General features: G+C 42.3%; 1 protein-coding gene across 8 annotated transcripts in view; it reads right to left on the reverse strand.

Annotated features, from left to right (window-relative positions):
* Positions 1–8,858: 8,858 nt before the first annotated feature.
* NT5C2 (5'-nucleotidase, cytosolic II) overlaps positions 8,859–18,307 on the reverse strand; it is a 101,269-nt gene continuing 91,820 nt past the window's right edge. For all 8 annotated transcript variants that reach the window (XM_042908227.1, XM_042908226.1, XM_042908230.1 and 5 more), the window contains 9 exons: positions 16,423–16,506; positions 15,328–15,369; positions 14,117–14,224; positions 13,779–13,845; positions 12,907–13,077; positions 11,528–11,579; positions 11,341–11,401; positions 11,034–11,210; positions 8,859–10,266 (listed from right to left, as the gene is read on the reverse strand). In XM_042908227.1, coding sequence (XP_042764161.1) covers positions 10,030–10,266; positions 11,034–11,210; positions 11,341–11,401; positions 11,528–11,579; positions 12,907–13,077; positions 13,779–13,845; positions 14,117–14,224; positions 15,328–15,369; positions 16,423–16,506 — 999 coding nt within the window. In that variant the 3' untranslated portion in view covers positions 8,859–10,029. The remainder of the gene's footprint in view (positions 10,267–11,033; positions 11,211–11,340; positions 11,402–11,527; positions 11,580–12,906; positions 13,078–13,778; positions 13,846–14,116; positions 14,225–15,327; positions 15,370–16,422; positions 16,507–18,307) is intronic.

Here is an 18,307-nt window from a genome sequence, read left to right on the forward strand (position 1 = left end):
CGTCCGTCCTCTGGGCCCGGACTGCGCTTGCCTTCCTGGTAGTTTGGTGGAGCCTGGCCTGCCACGCCATGGCTCCTCTGGCTTTCAGGATCTCTGCCCCCTCAGTCTCTGCCGACTGATCTGCTTTGCCACACGTGGCCCGTCTCAGGGTGCCTTGCTACTGGAAGGAGCTCCTGGAATCTGAGTTAATGTGTTGGATCTTTTTCAGAGCCCCACTGTTCCTCTGTGAACCCGAAAGCTCCGTGAGAGTCCGGGGAACAGAGAAGGGATTCCAGCTGCCAGCTCCTTGACTTCAGAGAGAAACAGAACTTCTCAATACCGTCATACCTGCTCAGTGTGGTGGCTGTTTGAAAAGTCCTCTGTAAAGTGCTGGCAGGGGTGGCTTTGCAGTGGGGGCTTCTAGAGGATGAAATTTTAGCCTCCCAAGTTTGCACTTATTTTCTGTAAGCCACTCTTTACCTTTGATTATTCCCATTATTCTGTAACAACAGGGAATCCAAAATAATTCCTGGCTCTAGTTCCATCTGCTTTGGGGAAAAGCTCAAGACCCTTCCAGTAACACTCAGTGTCATGAGCGATCAGATTCCTCTTCCAGGCCCCACTTTGCCTCTGGAAACTAACTTTAGGCTGTTGAAGGAGAAATGCTGGCTCATTGCTTCTCTGGGCAGTGGAATGATTTTAGCTTAGAAGTTCTATGCAGTTACATCTATAAAGTCAACGAGTCTGGCAGAGAAAGCGAATCAAATATTTGAGATCCCCACGTGCAGTAGTCAGTTCTTAGCACCACCAGTAGACCATCTTTTACTGGGGCTGCTGGCTTTGTAAGCGTGGAAGAGAGTGGGCTGTGGAGCAGACACAGGTCCTGGTGTCCTCAATGCTGCTGGAGCTCTTGTTGTCAGACCCAGGGCCTCTCCCTAGTGGCTTCCGTGGCCCTTGCTTTGGGCCCTGGCTCTGTGGGACCAGATAGGGCCTCCTCCTGCTCTGAGCCACTGTAGCATCTCAAATGTTCCATCTGAAACTGGATCCCTAGTATCCAGATGTTCCCAAGACCGTCTGCTTTGGCTTTATACATGAGAGGGGTGTGTGTGTGTGTGTGTACGCATTTCCTCCTGCCTTACACGTTCTTTCCCTTTATTTCTCTCTGTTCCACATTCATCAGGCGAGTCTAAAATTATATATTTAAATTTTCAGGAAAACATAATGTTAAGATTCGCACATGGATACTGGGATGCTAGTCAACTAGTTTAAGCCTTGGTTCTTACATAATTTACATTTGAAAGGGCATTCTACTTTGTCCTTCCCTCCTTCCTCACCTCACTTAACAGGAGAGAGCTCAGTGCCCATGCTGACATGATTGGCTTCTCCAAGTGGGAGGAAATAAGGCATCTTGCTATTACCTGACGTTACTTTAAGGAACGTCTGTGCAAAGGCTGAATGCAGAACTTCACGCTAGTATGGAACATTAACTGTGAATATATTTACCTGTGCTATCTCCAGTACCATATGACTAAAGGACCAGCTTTTCCAAGTCGAGGAAAATAGTGGTAGATACAAGTAGGATTGCATTTTATCTAGGAATTGAAGTAACAGGAATTGGGGCTATGCGGGGACTGTGAACTTCTGCTCTCAAATTCTCTCGGGTTGTGGAGCAGACCTAAGTAAGGCCCTGGCTGATTGAGCCTTTGTCCTGGCTGGTCAGAAATAAGAACAAACCCCAATCCTGAAAACCAGCCAGGGATCTGTGGCCCTTTTCATCTTTCCTGGCCCAGGAGCCCAAGATTCCTGCAGTGTTTCCCAGGGGTGCTCCCCTACAAAAGACCCCTGGGCTGGCAAAGGAAGGGTGCTTACCAAACAAGAAGCTTCCAGGGAGGATTGGCTTGGCGCACATCACACGACCCAAGTTCTCTGGTGGCATGGGCAGCGGGAACAACTTCCCCGTCAACTTTTGACCCCAGGACAGTTTTCTTGGGGGGGGGGGGGGTTGACTGAGCTGGCAGTTCAATGTGCAGAGGCTTCTGGGGTACAAGTGCTCCATTTCTCAGGATGCAGTTCCTGGGTCAGGTTTGGTTCTACTCTAGGCTCTGGGCTGGTGGTGCTTCTGTCCAGCAAGGAAGGACATCTGGGTGAGTTACAGGTTAATCCAGATGTAGGAGAGATTTGGGGAACTCAGTAGGAACGTGGTTTAGGGTGATTCAGAAACTTTCCGATGTAAATTTATCAAGGAGCAACGTACTCAGTGGATTTTTATTATCTCAGGGCCATTTACAAATCTTTATCTTTTTGTATTTCTTTTGTATTCAAGTGGGCTGATAAGAGAGATGAGTTCAGAGAACTCTAAAATGAGGTTCCTTTGCCTCATTTGAGGGTGAGTGGTGCACCTTTGCCAAGCCTGCTGATGTCACTGTCCCTCAAGGCTGCAGCAGTGGGCCTTTTTCCTCTACCACCTGCAGACATTCTCCCTGCAGTGAATGCTTACTTGCTGGTTTTCCTTCTGCCCTGTCTGAAGGCTCCAGGGCCCCTGGTCAGCCCTAGGGACGGAAGGAGATGATGGGAATTCACAGCAACTGCAGAGCTTGGAACTTTTCTCATGCCATCTTGGGCCAGGGACTTTCTTGGCTTCTTAGACCTTTGTGGTTGGCTCAGCTTTCTGTCTGCATATGCTAGAGCCACCGACGTAATTTCACTAGAACCATTGTAAATATCCTTTGATGGGAAATACCAGGCTGTACTTGAAGCAACACAGGAACAAAGGTTCTAGTAGCAAGAGAGTAAAGTTCTAGGAATCTGTATACCAAGGTTTTTATGTACACAGCTCCAACACATACTATCAGAAAGACTTGAATGAGTACATGTCTTTGAGTTTGAATACCCGCTGGGGTATTAAACATACACTGGAAGAATGACTTGCCTCACTTGGCAGGGGATCTTCTGGCATTTACCCCCATCTGACCAATATGGAGTCACTTGGGAAGTGATTCTTTTGGGGCCAGATTCTTCTTCAGGTTCACCCTGGAGAGAATTATTACATGGACCTGGTGGGGCTTGGCTGCCTTCCCTTTGTGTTGGGAGGCCCAGGCCCCTTGGTATACACAGCTGGTCTCAGGCTCCCAGAGCAGAAGGGAGTGGGAAAGAATAAGGCATCAGGACTTTGATTCCCCAGAGAGCCCCATCCTAGCTTCTGATTCATGATTCCATGTCTGGAGTCTACTGTGAAGGTGGAGTATATCAGTCCATTGACTTCTCTTGTTTCTGGAGTCCTTTAAATCTACAAATGTATATGCTTTATTTTATATTATTATTTATTATGTACATATGCCTCTACTGTTAGTACATTGTCTGTGACTAAGACATTTCCTAGAGCCCCTCATCCATGGAGCCTAGGGTTCTGTTGTCCCTTAAAGTGGGTGAGAAGGCAGTGGTTTTGTTTGTTTTTGTCATAAAGAGGTTGCTGCTCTTAACGTTGACCCTAGCATTCTGGCCCCTTTCATCCGGCCCACCACTACTCCTGATGGACTAATGTTTGGGATGATGATGGAGGCAGGGCTCCCAAGTATCTCCATGAAATACTTGAGGTTCTGGTGACTGGGTCTATTCTGTATGCAATTGATGGTATGTAGCATGGCTGTGAGACCAGAGTGTCCTTCCTCACTCCCACCCTCCCAAGCCAGGTTGGCAAACTGGCCATTTCCCACCTTGGATTGCAGAATCCATCTCTCTGGACCATGGAAGCTGCCTGCCCATCTGGGCTTCTAATATGCCTTTTCTTGGTTTTGAGGCCCAATGCCAGTATTGCCTTGGCCCTCAAATAAGACCCTGCTTTGTGTCTGATTTTCACCCTCCTCAACCTTTACTGTGTCATAGTGTACATTTCATGCTTTTCAGCAGTGAAGTTTTCCAAGCACAGTATTGAGAGCTGTGTACATAAACCTAAAGAAGCACAAATGACATGTATAGGTTTCATGAGCTGATTGTCATAATGAATGCATTTTATAATTCAAATGATGTTGTAGATTTACAATCTCTCCTATTTATTTTGTACCAATTTATTTGTAAATTTTGTGATTGTTTTAAAAGGTTTTTGTTCATTTCTATTATTCTATTTAGATAAATGATGATTTTCTGTTCACCCTTCCAGCGGATGTGTGTTCCCTCTTTCCCCTTTCATCTATGCAACACCAACCTCGGTCCCCTGCCCAATAGCATCGCTGTCCTGGTGGGAAAGCTGGGATTGGTTGTCGGCATGGCAACACAGCAGGGCATTTCCGCTGGACACATACCACGAAGTCTTATGTTAAAAGAGAGAGATACCAGAAGTGGGCCTCCACCTCTACCACAGTCTGGTCCCACCGGTTCTGGGGTGGGGGTGGGGAGGGCGGGGAGGGAAGGTTCTCCTTTGCAAAGATTGTAGTCTGTCCCCTGTCGATTCACTCAAGTTGCCCGACATTTGCTGCTCGAACAACACACAGTTCAGCTGGGCAAGTGTCCAAGCTGTTTTTTCCTAGGCAAGACTAGAGGCCTCCTTCAAGCCTCTCCGCTGGCTCTTGAAGATGAAAACGGCTCTGTAGGTCCTCTGCTCTGCAAAGGCTAGGAGAAAGGTGGTAGCCTGCACAGATGGTTCACTCTCAAGTTAAAAAGGTCAGGCCTGAGTGCAGGAGTCGCGTTCAGATGCTCTTCAGGATGCTGTAGGCATCCACCTTCCCTAATAACCCAGTGTTGGGGCCCACATTCCTCTTCCACCACCACTGCTTTTCAAGTCTTCTTTCTTCTTAATCCTCCTCCTCACTCATACGTGACCAGACCCTGCAACTCTTCTGGTCGAGGCTCACTGCCCCTCTGTGGTTTATTCTTGGATCACATCTTTCTGGAATCCATTTTTCCTCCACTCCTAGCCTTTATTTATTTTACAATCCAAAGAGGATCATGCTCTGAGAATTGAGCCTCTTGGTGACTGGCCCCTTACTTACACTTGCCCTGTGGATGGAGACTTTTCAGTGAAGGGCTGCTGGCAAGACTGGCTTTGGAACATGCCTGACCTAATCACCATGTTCCCTTCCAGAGTCATCACCCCCAACTTCTGGAAAGTAGAACAGAGTAGACCTATATTCTAGCAAAGTGTTACCTTCTTGGGAGTCTGTTTTCTTTCCTTAGAAGCAGAGAAGAAAGCACTAAGGGAGGCTGGGGAAGGAATTCTCTCTCCAAAATAGCAACTCCCACTTGGCTGTTTTGCTTAGTTTTTCCTGCTTTACTCACTTTGTCTAGATGAGTCCTGAGCTCAAATCAGGAAATTCTCCAATAAAAGTAGAGGTGATTTTCCTAAGCTTTCCCTCGGCATCCATGGGGTACCGGTCAGTTCATTACTAAGCTTTACCATGAAGAAAGCTCTGGGGTTTCTAGTTCATAAAACAAATTGTGCTGCCCAGCTCTTTTTCTCAACTTAGTACTTCTGAGGCAGAGATAGTGACCAGAGGGGCTTGCAGAGAAAGTGGTACAAACTGAATGACTTTTTCGTAACCTGGAGTTGATTTCTGAAAACTTTTGTACTTTTTAGAAGTATTTCGATAGCGATGATTCTTTAAAGCCAAAAGGTTGAATCCTACTAGATGCCTAATAAGCTCTTGCTTTCTAAGACTGTTCCATCCTTTTCCGTCCAACATCCTCCCATTTCTGCTCATACTGACATGTCCCAGAGCAAAGGAATGGTTCATAGGGCCCTTTCTCTGGGATATTCTGTTAGCATGCCATCTCCCTTGGTGGATGACTGCGAGGCCTATGGGTGCAAGGGGGAATCAGCTGCTGGAGTTCTTCATCGAACTGCTTTTCCTGCTGGGGTGCTCATGACTGTGGAGTGCTCACACAGTAGGCCAGCACAGGATGGGAATATTTAGATTGAGCCAGCTTCCCTGCTACAATTCTGCTACATCATTGACTTGAGGGCAGTGGGTCCAATAATGAAATTACTTGCTTCAAAACAGCCCTACCCACAAGTCAAAGATCACCTCTGGTGAGAACCCTCTCAAAAAATTGGACAATAAGCATCTTTTTTTAGTGTTGAAAGGTTTGCTTGGCAAATCTTTCCAACTATCTCAGGAACTTAGACTCAGGACTAGTGCTGCCTTTCCTGGAGAGAAAGTGCGCTCAGTTGCTTGGGCTCCAGTGCACGTGGTGAGGTTTATCTTGGCCTGGCCTCCTCAGGCCTTGTCTACAGCACTAACCAGACATGGCTTTGGGAAGAGCTTAATGGGAGAGCAGACCATTTGGGTACCTATTTGTACCTGATAGGACTCATGAGGAAATCTAATCCACCTTTTTTCTAATAATAAAATGAAGCAAAGGTATCTCTGTAGGAAGAAATAGACTAAAAACTGGTTTAAATTAGAAAATACAAATTACCGGGGCACCTGGGTGGCTCAGCTGGTTAAGCGTCTGACTTTGGCTCAGCATGGTTCGTGGGTCCAAGCCCCACGCTGGGATCTCTGCTGTCAGCACAGAGCCCACTTCAGTTTCTGTTCCCCTCTGTGCCCCCCTCTCTCTTCCCCTGCCCCGCTCTGGCGTGCACACTCTCAAAAATAAACATTAAAAAAAAAAAAGAAAATATAAACTACTTAGAGTAACAGCAAGCTTGAGATATGTGTTCAATTGGGAGTACTTTTTGCGTTAAACCTCTTCAGTGGAACTTTAAAACACTGTAGGTATTTTATTTTCGAAATTGTGTTATCCTTGTTGGAATAAGATTGCTGTGGCTTTGGGATGAAGATACTGTGTCTGACAGTAGGGAAAAATGGGTGAGATTGCTAGGAAAAGCTGCCTTGTTCATTCTGTAAGTGAATGCTGGTTTTTTTTTTTTTTTTTTTTTTTTTAAGAGGATTTGCTTTCTGCTATTTGCACATACTCAGCGGTAGGAACAGTGTGAAATGCCGGTTCATGTTAGTGGAGGTGCAGGATGGACGATGTGGGTTACAAGTCACCTGGCTCTGCTTCCCAGGTGCTGTACATGGCCTCTCTGCTGTTGGATGGTAGTGTATCGTTTTTCTTTTACTTTTAGGGCTGCTCAGGTACCTCCATGGTAGAAATTTCATTCTAAGGTCCTTTCCAAGTTGCGTATCATTTGAAATGTTCCATTTGAGGAAAGATTTTAAGCGCCCTATGCTCTAGTCACAAAAAAAAAAAAAAAAAAAAAAAAAATCATGAGAAACCTAAATATTGAGGTATAAGCTTCAAAACCAAGCGAGGAATTGGGCCATGGACTGACTGTATGGCAATAGCTGGGCCACAGTTACCGTTTTTCCCACCATCAAGGAAAGGTTAAATAGTTTCCATCACACGGAATGTGTACAAAGCTCCCACCCTTAATGCAGACTTAGATATGCACTTGTTTGTCTCAGGCTATTTGTGGTGAGTAAGAGTATTTTTAAATGCTCTGTCAGCCTTGGAAAAATTGCAGGGCTTTAAAGTTGTTGACAAAATATTTCTTAAATAAATAAATCTGACTTAGAAGTATCTAAACATGAACAAAGTACTTTTAAGTCTGACATGTCACTGCAAGTGGCTTTTTAAAGTAGTTGCTTAAAAACAGTAACGGGACTAAGGATTTGTAGCTCCAATCATAACTTGGGAAGGGTGGCTTGAAGGGCTTGCTTTCTTATTTTAGGTCTCAGCAGAACTATGCTTATGGGAGGAGAAAATCTAAGGTTGAAACACTATAGAGATGAATGTAGGGGGCAAGTCGTCTTAAAAGGGAACCCAGCAGGGCTGGGGTCTGCTGCACCCGCACCTAGCTGCTGGGTGTGCCAGGGGCCCTGTCAACCCTGAACAAGTTCAGTCTAGCACCCAATAAAGGGTGTCTGGTGCTTTTCAAATACCCAGGGAAGAGATTTTGAAGAGTTGGGAGAACTGTGTTCTCACCGTGTAACACGCCTCAGGTTTAAAAAACAACAAAAACGTTAAGTTCAGCCTCCTTAACTATTGGCCACAGCGAAACTCACATTCATGTTTTAGCAAGCTCAATTCTATCTACTCTGTCTGCCCATGGACCACCTAAACACTCTGTTCTGCGTCTTCTATGCTTATGGAATCCTGGCTCTTCAAGATAGGTTTTGCTGGTCCTGAAAAAAGCTCTGATCAGCAGTGGAATTCTTCTTCCAATTGTGTTTCTTCCTTTTTGATCTTTGGACCCACTGTCAGATATCTGACTTTTAGAAACTCTTACACAGGTAAGATCTTATGTGAATAACACAATACCAAAAGTGTGGTAAATTAAAGCAAAGTGATCATAATGGTCCTTGCTTTAAAAGGGAAAATACGTAAATGTTCCATTATAAGTTAGCTCTGCAGCTGTAGCCACTTAAATATTATTTGGCTTTGAGCAAATATAAGACTGTGCCAAACTGGGCACTAGCTCCACTTGAATGAGAATAATAGCTGGGGTGACCACAAACACACTCTCTAAAATTTTAAATGGGGACAGCATTTAACTGCTATTTGCAACAGCATTTGTAACCTGATCACTGTTAAAGTAGCGTATATTCCTAGTAGATACCAGTTAGAAAGTTTCTTGGCATGACTTCATATATAGACCATGTATCCTGAAAGTGGTGATATAACATGGTCTTGGCTATGTTATTACTGAACTGTGTTCCCTGCCTATCAAATAATTTTTAGAAAGCCTCACCTCATAGTCCTGTATTAAAAAACTTGACATGAAAAAGTTTTGAGGACTATTTAAGTGCTATAAATTTAGCCATCAATCATGCTATACTATACCTTCCTGTAGAAGAATGTCAAATTGATGGCACTAGCCAAACCTACACCCACCTAAAGACCAACGGTTATTAAAGTTGTGCTACAGGAAGGGGTCAAAGTCAGTATTAGAAATATACTTTATTGAATTCTAGAGCAACTAATCTACCTTCTGTGTTCACCAGGAAGAATGGAAGGAATATATAAAGGTTAAAGGGAAAGTCTGCACTATTCGAATTGCTATAGCCACTCTGCCGACGGCGAGGCAGCCCGGTACCCTCTAGGACACAGTAACAATCCCTTCTTGTTCAAAATAACAAGTGATTTCTCTTGGGATTCTGAAGTGCATTTATTCACATGATTGTGCCCTCTGCTTTAGTAAGGTTCTGACTGATAGAACCCTCTTCCCATCCTCTCATGCTTGACTGTGGAATACAGTCCACTCTAGAGGACAGGGAAGGCCGGAAGTCTGGGCGGCACGAGCCACACTGGCCCACGCTAATGACTTTACTCAGTTATGCTCTTTCACGGGGCTTGCTCCTTTGTCCTCTTTCAGCTGAATTCTTTCTCTAGATTTACTCCAGATGAGAAAAAGACCGCTTTTGGATAACAAGCATTTCTACTATCAAAAAAATGTAAGATTAGATGAAGACTTTTACCTCAAGACAGAATCACTGCAGTGCATTCCAGGCAAGCCCTATAGCAAACCAAACACTTGTGCAAGACCACTGAAGCCTGCAGTCTGCCCCCAGGCACTGAGGACACTTCAAAGCTTGTAAACGGAACCTTGACCTTAACAGAAGACCACATTTGGTAATGGAAACAATATATTTCTCCACTGACATACAATACTGTGTAATGCACTGAAAATTTCAGGATGGACTTTGGAGTAAGAGCACAATTTGTAACATATCATTTTCAGATCACCTCTTCGTTCCACTTGGATACTCTTCACTAGCCCTGGTATATCCAATATATACTGAGGATGAAACCAGACAAGGAAATGGTGTCACAAGCCACAATGGAGCCTTCTGCATGCAGTTCAGCCCAGCTTCACCCTTGCTTTCTTCCAATACAGACTCCATTACAATTGTGAACCATCTGCAGAGTGCAAACAAAACTACTAAAAAGTATCTCTCTATGATTAGAATATTTTAAGGTCTTCAGAAACTTCGCACATGTACCTTTGATGGAGCTCCCCCACCCACCACTAGAACGCAAACAGGGATATCCTTTGCTCCTGGAAGTCCTGCCAAAACGTGTTTAATGGATGCTCAGTTTTGGTTTTCCTCCTTATTCTTCCTCTTCTTCCTCCTCTTCATCATCATCTTCATCATGGCAGTGTGTAATTTCCTGGGGGGCCAGTGGGAAGAGGTTGGGGGGTTTAATTTCACTAATCGACCGGGTCAACTGGTGCCGCTTGTAATCAGTATCTTTGAAATCAACTGATGTGCGGTTCCGGGTAGCAAGAGGGGACTCCATCTCATTAATATCTACATGTGTATGTTCCACCGTTGATTCATGAGGCATCTAGAACAAAGTCAGAAGGTCAGAAAGCAGGTGGAGTGAAACAGTTTCCCAAATCCTAACTCCTTCTCCCTCGGTTAGGTGGTTGTGCACAGACAGGTCTATAATGGATCAAAGGCCAAGCCAAATTAGATACTTCAGCATCTTCCAGGAACTACCTTCCTCTCATCCTCAACTCTTAAAACAGCCCAGATCTCAATTATTAGAGCCCGAAACTGGAAAAGATGGGGGGAGAAAGATTCCTATTTCACAGCAAAAAAACAGTCCTGCTATAGATCAGTATCTGAACACAGCACTATAAAAACTGCAGTGCTCACAAAAGAGGAAAGTCTTCACTATTCAACTTTTAATATGACAAATTTCAGAGTACACTTATACCCTATGCCATTACCTATACCTTCTCAAAGATCCTTTTTGGTGCAAGCATGGAACTTGGTTACGGGCTTTTGCACATTAGGAAAAAAAATGCAAATTAGGAAAAAATGCCTGGGTGGCCCAGATGGTTAAATGGCCAACTCTTGATTTTGGCTCAGGACATGATCTCACCATCCAGAGGATCGAGCCCCGTGTTGTGCTCTGTGCTGACAGCATGGACAGTGCTTGAGATTCTGTCTCTCCCTCTCTCTCTGCCCCTCCCCAGCTCTCAAAATAAACATTAAAAAAAAAAAAGACCCAAACTCTCCTGTGCCATCCCACAAAGCTGGCTGCAGCTCTCAGCCGTAAGTGTCTATCTTTATTGTAAAGAGCAGCCTAAGACTATGTCAACTCACCAAGACGTGGGCAGCTCTGAAGAGGTAGCTGAAGGGGTAATAGAGCAGGTTGATGAAGGAGGCTGCATAGAGGTCAGCGTACCGCATCACCTGGCTGGCGAAGAGGGTCTGTCGGGAGCCACTGCGGAACAGGCTCCCCATCATCCCATAGCACATGTCCATGTCATGTGTTACTTTCTACAACAGACAAGAGACTGAATTCTAGTAGTTGTTGGGTACTGGCTATGTGCCTATCCTTGTATCACAGGATGAAGACAAAAATCACAACTTTATTTTCCAAGATCTCTCCCAAATCCCATTTGGATACCTTAATACGTCTCTGGATGGAACTAATGTCAGGGCGCTCATTGCTGCTGCTATCAAGGTGCCTGGAGGCGAAAAAAGAAAACTCCACTGAAAATCTCTGGGAAAGAGGTCTCTTAGACCTAGCTGATTCTCAAAGAGGTAGATGGTTTTAGGAAAGAAATGTTTATCTTTAGAATCTGGAAACTTACTTGTAGAGTTCAGCCAAGAAAATATCCAAGCTCTGAAGCTCTTCGAAAAGTGCTAAAGTTTGGAAGGAAAAGAAAAATGTTTTCAACAAAAAGCACTCAGGTTTTAACTCTTCCTGAAACTAACAGGCTGCAGCTATGACTGAAAGGTAAAGCTATGGTGAGTGTACAAAATGACTTTATTCTCCTGCTTCAGGAAAACCCACTCCTGCCCTGCTTGGGATCTGGCAGCAAGTGAAAGCCACGATTCCTCCTTCTACTTCAACACAGCTAGCTACAACTCTTCTTTCCCAATGGATGCTGAGTGCTAATTTGTATCCCATTGGAGGTGTGTTGCAGCAAAACAAGTGTTAACAGTTCTATTTTCAGATCAAAGAATGAGGATTAGGGGATGTGTCCTGAGTCACAAATCCAGGAAACAGAGCCAAATCAACTAGACTGACAGAATTTCAGAGGTATAAAGTTGAAAACGGGCATGAAGGACCAGCCAGAAAATCCCACCAAGGACAAGCAACAGCCAGCAGCTGTTGCCTGTTTTGTTGGGGTTCTGGCCTTTCTCAACCTGGGTTCCCCAGAGAGAAGCCCTAATGTATATACTGTTTTAACAAATTTTCTTTACCTACCGAGAGTCACCTAATCAATTTCTCTGTTCTGTGGATCAGATGAGGAGCCTAGGTTGAGAAAGGTTGTTACTTGTATCTTTATATACACATTATTCCAGTTAAGTCTCAACTTTATAAAGTAGGTATTATCCTCATTTTCATATTTGAGGAAACTAACAGTAACTTGACTAAGGGCATGAAGGTATTAGGTAGTAGAGCTGGGGTAACTACCTGACGCAGTACCTCTCCCCACACTGTGGGTGATGCTAGCTAGGACTGGCTGGAGAATTTACGGGTCAAACGGGTTTACATAACTAGACCTACAGCTCAATTGCATGTACAGTTCAGAGGATACAATTTGGCCTCATTCTCTACTTCTCAGAAGAGCAAGAAAAAAAAAAGGGATGTAATTACTACTCAAAGTCATCAATGCCCCCAACATCACAGAGGCTGGTGGCAGAGAGACAGGGAACTAGTATGTGTGGTTGGAAAATATGGGACTACAAAAGGAAGTGGAATTCACAGTTTAGTTGCTGTAGTAATAGAATTCAGGATAGCAATATTCTGTCCTTAACCCTGAAAGAATGCAAGAGAAAGGCTGAACACCCGAACCTCTCCTATTTCCTCAAATTCTGGAGTTCTGTAAAATATCTGGCTGGAGGGAAGTGTCTTTGACTACCTCTGCCTCCCCTCTTTTTCTCCCCACATATGAAGTAATGAGTTCATCCAAGAGGACTGATTCATACAGCTGGATATAAAATAAGAGTAATGGCTCCTTACAGCTCTTATCAGTCCAGACGTGCAGCTCCTGTGCAAGTTCAGGAATCACCAAGAAAGTTCGCCACCCTTGTCGTTTCTTTGATTTTAAAATGTCCCCAAAAATGTGATCTCCGATATACAAAATGTCCTTGCCCTTAGCTCCCAAGAGATCACAGACTGTATCAGATGAACCTGAAACAAGGGAATGAACAATGGGAAAACAAAAATGTCTCCATATTAAAAATGAGAATTCTAAGTACCATAACCATTAGATACTGTACTGATTAATTTTATTCTTATGCAAGGAACAGACTAGAAAAAGGGCTCACCTTAAAGACCCACCATTGTTTTTCTTTCATCATTCCTTTTATTGCCTCTAACGCAAGGCCTTCAGCTCCACTGTGCTAACCAGAGCTCTTGATAACCAAATCCAAGAGCAACAAAACTATATGTCTCAGCTTTAGTAAATATAATTCTCCCAAAGCACAGCCATTTCTCATCACAGAAGATCTGACATTAATTTTGTTTTGTTCAACAATTTCTCACTGCAACGAAATATGCATCAGTGTCCACAGGGGCTCCTAGAGGACCCCTTTGAGAACCACCTCAAATCATTCCAGGACACTGAGAAAAAGTCTCAAATACGTAAAAGGATGAGGAAACCCTGATCCTTTTAGTGAAAATCAAAGATTCGTTAGGACATACTAACAACTTCTCAAACCTGTTCTCTCTGACTCCTACTGCATTAGCAGGTGACTAAAGCAGTTACCTTCAGGAGACAGTATCTTCAGAATACTAAAGTATAACTGGCACTCTGCCAGGAGGACACCAAAGCTTTCACGATGAAATCTGAACAAAGACTTAAACTAAATAAAGGGAAATCTGTGACTCACCTCCTGAGTAGACGATGCCATGTTGTAAGGGGCCTGTGTAGGTACCAATTTTCAGCTTGCCAGTTTTCTGTGAGAAGAGAAGACTTTCTAATAATTTACTGTTCTATCACAATCTCCACCCAAAATGCAATCTGGATAGGCATCTAAATGATTGGCACTTTTGAATTATATTCTTTTGAAACTATTGGGCTATCTCAATTAAGATTAAAACTCTGAAATTCAAAAGAAAGATATGGATAATAAATTAAAAATACCTGTTTCCTTAGGAAGAATAAGAGTGGGAAAAGGAGAAATACAAAGGACAATGTGCCAGCAGACAGATCATCCTCTTGACTTACTGTGTCCACCTGACGCAGTACTGTGCCTTCTCCAAAAAAGAGTGGCTTCCGTGCATCCACCAAGATCAGGTCAAAGTAGGACTGCCATGGTCGATGGGAGCTCCCAGGCTGATGAGGTTGAGAAACAGCAAAAGCCAAAACATCACTCCTAACCCTTGAGGCACTAATATTTAATCTCACTCAAATGTAAGGAATGTAAACATATTAAGTATACACAGAAGATCCCACTATTGTATTAAAAACACAGTGTGTTAGCGGCCATATTCTTTTGGAAGCAGGCAAGGTGAAAATATAAATTAACACATTTTAAATCATTTCCTCTACTAACATTTCACAGCAATTTAACATATGAAGGAAAGTGTCCTCACACTCTGAAATAGGCAAAAAAGGCTCAAAGGGTTGTGAAGGAAAGATGCAAACTGATATTCAAGAAGACAATTTAAGAAAGAGGCAGATCAGCATCAGAACTTAAGTATACAAACTAACATGGAAATGTTACTAGCAAATTTTATTGGTTATGTTCTCAGAATAATGGCTCTAGGTACACATTAGCCTTTGGCTCATACTGGAGGCTCGTCACGGCACTAATAGAGAAGTTATGCCCATTAACATGCTTTCTATCCTGAAGTGGGACCAGGGTATTAAACTTGTAAGGTCAAGCTGTGCTTTTGGGTGACCTTTTCAAAACAGAGATTTACTGATATTTAACCAAAGAAGGACTAAATCCCACAAGGACGTGACTAGGCTGCAATGAGTATTCCTTAAATTTAAGTGTAGCCACACTGTGGGAATGAAGACTTCTCTGCTAAATATCAAGGTTAACTGTTCTTGAACAAAACTCAGCAATAACTAAGAGTAGTATCTAGAAGTTGCCAAGAATATACATATCTTCTGTTTCTTTTAATCATCTATCTTCCTCAATGTGAAAATTCCTTACTTTGCCATACGAACTTAGTAACTCCACACAGAACTTCTTGGCCGTAATTATTCTGATCCCATCCTACTAAATAACACAAATATCTCCCCTTTATTTCTATCTACTATGTTTTCAAATCTCTAGCAATGTTAAACTACACTAGCTCCTGCATTGCTTCTAAGGTTAATGAAGATTTCTAGAGGAGTTCTGACAATTCCTGACTCTTAATATTCCAGGATCACTAAATGCATTCATTATTACTAAAAGCAATGGTCTGTTAAGTTACATATAGTACCTTGGGGCCATGTGGGAAATCGAACAGGTAAGTCATAATTTTCTGGAAAAAAAAAAATCCAACATCAGGTCCATATACTACTTTTGCAAACAATATGCAGCACCTAAAAAAAACTTCAAACCCAACCTTTTCATATGACGTGTCTTTTTCAATACAGGATTTATCACATTCTTTTTTCCCCTAAGTTTATGAAATCATGGCAGCTGAAGCCAGAAATTAATGCTTCAACATAACAAACTACAGCTGACATTCTCAGTAGGACATAGGCTTCTAGGATGTAATTTTGTACACTTCATCCATATATCCCTACCAAATCCTCTTAACGGACTGGAATACATATTTGGAATTGGTATCTGAGGTCAGGGCATCGACAAAACTAATGACTCACGTGGAAATAATATACGTTGGCCTCCTTACTGTTTATTGTTTCTAGACTAACCAAGCCAATGAACCATTAGATTTGTTGGCTTTGTAAGACTGCTTACTCCAACAAATCACCAGATTTCTAAATCAAGATTTTGCATGAAGAGAATTGCAGAGCATTGGGCTTCTTGCTAGTACTATAAGCCTGTAACTGTCTTAGCAAAAATAAGATGAGGCTAAGGAGTTAAACTCGCTTTTCAACATGCTTTAGTCCTGGCAAAGAAATGTCTAAGTTAAAAGGTAGTAAATTTTGATGGCGAAGAGTCCAAACATCTTTGCACCATCTTCTGCTATCTGGCTCCCAGCAGCAGGGAGGGCATTTACACATATGCAGTAAATAAATGTGTGACTTCTCAAGTTGATATAAATGATGCACCAAAGAGACACAGAAGCCTTTTTAAAATCAGCACAAATATTTTAAACAACCCCCAAATTAAAACCTTCAAGTAACCAACTGTAATCAGGGAAAAGTCAAAAGAAATATTTAGAAAAATTTGAGAACCACTCCAATGTGGCCCTTAAGCTATATATTCTTTTTCCACTCTGCTCTCAAAATGATATGGCAAAAAAATACCCTCACTTAACGAGTGTCCTCATGATCTTCATTCCCAGTTCCTTAGGCCAAAGTAACTCCTCTGTGTAAATAAACAAGTATGAACATTAGGCACTTACATCTGTGTATTTATAGTCACTGTTGGTGGCAAGAAACACTTTCCCTACTTCCTTCATTCGACTCAGAAGCAAAGGCAGTTTTCCCTGAAATGTAATATGATGATGAGTGAAACACTAAACCACAAATACACAGTCACTTCAACTTTTGTCTACCTGAGTAAGCATAGGGGATGCGCTTTGAGGGTTGGTTGATTTCAGAGTTTTACATTTAAAAGACCACATTATCACTACGCGTGAAGTATTAAGCAGTATACATGGTGTATATAACATATAGGTGTATATATAAAATGACACATACAGATGATATGCTTATTAGATATATTATTAAATATGCTTATTAAAAACACCTTGGGGCACCTGGCTGGCTCAGTCGGAAGAGCATGCAACTCTTGATCTCAGGGTTGTGAGTTTGAGCCCCACACTGGGTGTAGAGATTACAAAAAATAATAATAAAATAAAATTAAATTGAAAAATAAAACCATCTCTACCTTCCTCACGTTTGCCTCAGGAAGGAGTTTAAATTACTTTGTAATCTCTTAAAGTATATGAATCAGGTATGTTAAAGGTGAAGAGAAGCTGATTTAAAACATCACCAGCAAAATACAAGGAGAGCATGAGATATGGCTTCCCTGTGTAGGCTTTTGTCTTGTATACCTTGTAGAATGAAATGCCATGTGCAGGATGGAACCTAGAAATGCTCAGACCCATCTGCAGACACATGAGGAAATTCTAACTCCTGATGAGACTGGAAAGAAAAGCAGCTTTTCCTTCTCTCACACTAAATAGGTTCCTTCACTCAAATTCTCCTGGACCTCTTGTGAACCCCTCAGTGTTCTCTCTTAAAAGAAGAGTGGAATTAGGAGTGGAGGGGAAAAAGGAAGTACAAAGACTGAAAACACTAAGAAATCTGTATCAAAGTACTTTGAAAAAAATACTGCATTCCACTACTCATAGTCTGTGAGAAAAGGAAGTATCTCATCTTGGAGCTGTGTTTCCTTCTTACATTAAAGTAATTCCAAATTTTTGCACCACTGGTTGGAATGCAAATTGGTACAGTCACTCTGGGAAACAGCACAAAGATCTCTCAAAAAGTTAAAAATAGAACTACCCTATGATCCAGCAATTGCACTACTATCCAAGGGATACAAAAATGCTAATTCAAAGGGGCACATGCACCCCAATGTTCATAGCAGCACTATCGACAATAGCCAAATTATGGAAAAGGCCCAAATGTCCACTGATGAATGGATAAAGAAAATGTGATTGATTTGTGTGTACATACGTGTGTACACACACACACACACACACACACACACACACACACACACACACACACACAAAATGGAATATTACTTGGCAATCAAAAAGAATGAAATCTTGCCAAATATTTGCAACAACATGGATGGAACTAGAGTGTATCATGCTAAGCAAAGTAAGTCAGAGAAAGACAAATATCATATGATTTCACTCATGTGGAATTTAAGAAACAAAACAGATAGACATAGGGGAAAGGAAGGAAAAATAGGATAAAAACAGAGAGGGAGGCAAACCATAAGAGACTCTTAAATATAGAAAACTGAGGGTTGCTGGGGGTGGAGGGAAGGGGCATTAAGGAGGGCAGTTGTTGCAATGAGCACTGGATGTTGTATGTTAAGTGATGAATCACTAAATTCTGCTCTTGAAACCAATACGACACTATATGTTAATTAAACTAGCCTGATTTTTTCCCCATATTCTTCATCTAGCTTCCCTTAATATTAAAGATCTTACTTATACATAGTACAATGATCAAAACTAAGAAATTAACATTGGCACAATTCCATAATCTACAGATTTAAAAAATTTACTGTATAAACTTGGACAAGTTATATATAACCTGTGTTCC

Source organism: Panthera leo, chromosome D2 (assembly GCF_018350215.1).
Source record: "Panthera leo isolate Ple1 chromosome D2, P.leo_Ple1_pat1.1, whole genome shotgun sequence".
NCBI classification, from domain to species: domain Eukaryota; kingdom Metazoa; phylum Chordata; class Mammalia; order Carnivora; family Felidae; genus Panthera; species Panthera leo.